This window comes from Oncorhynchus clarkii, chromosome 31 (genome assembly GCF_045791955.1).
Source record: "Oncorhynchus clarkii lewisi isolate Uvic-CL-2024 chromosome 31, UVic_Ocla_1.0, whole genome shotgun sequence".
NCBI classification, from domain to species: domain Eukaryota; kingdom Metazoa; phylum Chordata; class Actinopteri; order Salmoniformes; family Salmonidae; genus Oncorhynchus; species Oncorhynchus clarkii.
Genome location: NC_092177.1, coordinates 7817316 through 7820517, shown reverse-complemented (window position 1 = coordinate 7820517; position 3202 = coordinate 7817316). Strand labels below are relative to the sequence as shown.

Sequence of the window (3202 nt, the reverse complement as noted above, 5' to 3'; positions counted from 1 at the left end):
TCTTCTTCTACCACATTATGGAACAACATATTCAGATGTCCTTCTCTTCTTCTACCACATTATGGAACAACATATTCAGATGTCCTTCTCTTCTTCTACCACATTATGGAACAACATATTCAGTTAAAAACTAATATTGTGTAAGGGGTATTAGTAACACCGATGCTGGTTTTTGGTTTGATAATGATCATTTCAATAATCTAATTAAAATAGTATTTTGGACTGCGTAGGGCTGACTGGTGATAATTAGCTTGCAGGTGCAGGAGCTCTGCGTCGGTTAATCCTGGTGGTCCTATTGCTTATGGCCTCCTGCATATGAACAAAGACTTATGTTCACATAGCGTGTACACAATAACGTGCCACCACTGACGCGACCCATGAACCCGTTACTTTAACACAACCCAGAAACAGATGGCATATTGCATTACAGTATCCGACTAACTACACACGAATCCCCAGAAAATAACTTAGCCACTTGATGTTTATTTAAACTTGTATAAAACGTCTGTTGAATTAAATTCAAGTTAGTGGGGGGAATGTGACGAATAATAGTGTCTTGGTGAAAGACGTACATCCGACAACAACTCCACCAGGAGAGCTGAATAGTCAGATGATTTTATTTGGTCCTTGGCAGGCTGACATCCTCTCGATTTTTTTATTTTATTTTTTCTTCATGTAAATTGGCAGGTGCTTGTCCCCGTAGGGCTGACAGCATTCCTATGATGCTCGTCTATCCCGTCTATCCCCGACACGTGCAGGACCTCACGCCGCCGAACCTCCAACTGGAGAATTTCACCTGAATCCCTTCAGAAATAACAATTATCCCGGGCGCGATGGATGATTACAACAACAACAACGAAACCTCTAAGGAAAACCTCTTTAAATGCATATCTGGTTAGGGAGAAGGACATTCTATAGAAGCTTTCCAATGAAAATGTCATAAACTGGTACTGCACATGCAAAGACATCAAAACATTTTCCAAACGGGATGCGATGCAATTTATCAGTGTAAAGTGTAACAATTTGAATATTTATTTTTAATCTGCCTTCTACAGTTTATATATATATATATATATATTTATATATATATATATATATATATATATATATATATATATATATATATATATATATATAGAGAATTTACTATTTTGCCTGTTGAAAGTCCCAGAAGATGATACATTCAACAGTGCTGATGGTGGTCCTGGGTGATGAGCTGCTCTCTCTAAAACCGTTATCCTATTAATCACACCTCTTTGTTTCATGAACCAGGCCACGCGAGGAAACTAAACTGCTCTTGTAATTCATTTCATAATTATGACAATGATTGTTGTGCTAATGATGTTTGCGATGCGCTTTATCAGTGCGATAATCAGCACGCATTGAGTGTTCGACTCTAAGCAACTAAGAAACATTTGAAGAGTCCAAACACTGAGAAATATGTTTTTTAAAGTTATATTTTTATTTGTAGAAAAATGGTTCACACACTTTTCATGTAAATAGAATAGAAATCTATTTATATACAAAATACATTATGACAGGCGAAACTTGAATAAATACACATTTTAAAAACGTAACCCCTTCGTGGGATTGAGTCTTTCTATTGAACAGGATTGCATTTTTCAGGGGGTCAATCTCCATAATGTATGAAGCCAGGTCCTTGTCTTCTGACGGCCTTTCACTCTATTGTCAGAGCGGTGAAACTGAATTTCCACGCTCGTTTTTCTGCATTATCGCTCTACTAATTGTAAAATTGACTTTTCACCTCAGTCTACAAAAGCAAATCTGTCTTCTTCTTTTTAGTGATAATACTCGTCTAATAGAGGTTAAGGTCAAGATCTGTGAAGTGGGCTTCTATTAGGAATCGTATGCGCTGGAAAAAAAAGTGCAAATGTTTTTGAGGAATATTAAACGTCTAACAAAACAATCATACTCAACTTAGAAAAGTTGACTAAATTAAATTAATGTTCAACCCGAATGTAAATTAGAGCATGTAAAAATAGGAAAACAAAACAAACTGTATAAAACACACCCACAGAGACATGGGTTAAGGCAAACAGTGATATCATTCAGTTTTTTCCCTTTCAACAGACTGAAGTAGGCACTCAGTTATTACTCTGCTATCACTCTATTGTAACAATCTCGCAGTCTACAAAAGTTTGTGGTAAGGCTTTAGTTCAGTTAGTAGGACATGCCTGGTACAAAGTTGTGGTAGCTGTACTGTCGAACATCAGTCTGGAAACACCCATAGTCATTCTGTGCAGCTGGGCTACTGGAGCTTGAAGTGCAATAAGACGGAGAGGAGGAAGAGGAGGACGCGCTGGAGCTCCAGGAGCATGCGTCACTGCCCGGACTCGGGGCGTCCATCACGCGCAAGTTGGGAAGCAAGAGAGGCGCATCAGCCCGTGACTTGTTCTGGCGCTGTTCAATATCCGCGATGCGTATGGTCTCGGAGAGTGCCCAGATGTAATTGTGAGCGAAGCGCAGAGTTTCGATCTTGGTGAGTTTGCTGTCGTCGGGGAACGCCGGTAGAACGGTCCGGAGGGTCTCCAAAGCGTCATTCAGGCTGTGCATTCTGTTCCTCTCGCGGTCATTTGCCTTTACGCGCCGGTTCTTCTTTACCACGTGAACGGTGGCTTCGTTCCTCGCTCTGCCTCTGCGTCTCTTCTTCTGTGCCAGATCCGTAGAGCACGAGCCCTGGCTGTCGCTGGCCGGAGAAGCGGGCTTGCCGATGGAGGATGAAGGGGAGGAAGCGTGCATGCTGCTGCACGAATCTTCGTCATCTTGCATAAAGTAGTCGCAGCTCGAACTGTCCATGTCAGAGTAAACGGTCTCCATTGCGGTGCACATGATGTTTTTCCTGCAGAAATAAGAGGAGAGGGAATGGGTTAAACACTGTAAATGCAAGAGCGCATGGTCAAGTTTGGAAAGCAGGCCTAGTCAAGGAAACGGCGAAGGACTCTGGGAGCAGAAAGAAACCCACCTTAGTAATCTGGTTGGAGAAGGTACAGTATCAGTTGTCTTTCAAGGAGCCAAAGTCCGAAAAGTAGTTTGTATGATGAGTACAAGGCACGCGTCTTGCTCTTGCGCTTGAATCAGCTCGTGTGAGCGAATGAGCCTGGCACACGACTGGCCTCAGATACCTTATATACCCTGGTCAGACAATGGTCGTACACCTCTCGCGCTGGCATTTGTGTGAAGG

The 3202-nt window shown here is 41.8% G+C and overlaps 1 protein-coding gene across 1 annotated transcript; it reads right to left on the bottom strand.

Moving 5' to 3' along the window:
* Positions 1–2148: 2148 nt before the first annotated feature.
* LOC139391168 (neurogenin-1-like) lies at positions 2149–2850 on the bottom strand. Its single transcript, XM_071138733.1, has one exon. It carries the CDS (start codon positions 2848–2850, stop codon positions 2182–2184), a length of 669 nt encoding a protein of 222 aa, XP_070994834.1. The 3' UTR covers positions 2149–2181.
* Between the last annotated feature and the right edge of the window lie 352 nt (positions 2851–3202).

Excerpts from the sequence above, each read along its gene's own strand:
- LOC139391168 (XM_071138733.1), bottom strand. The coding sequence starts at position 2,850 with ATGTGCACCGCAATGGAGACCGTTTACTCTGACATGGACAGTTCGAGC.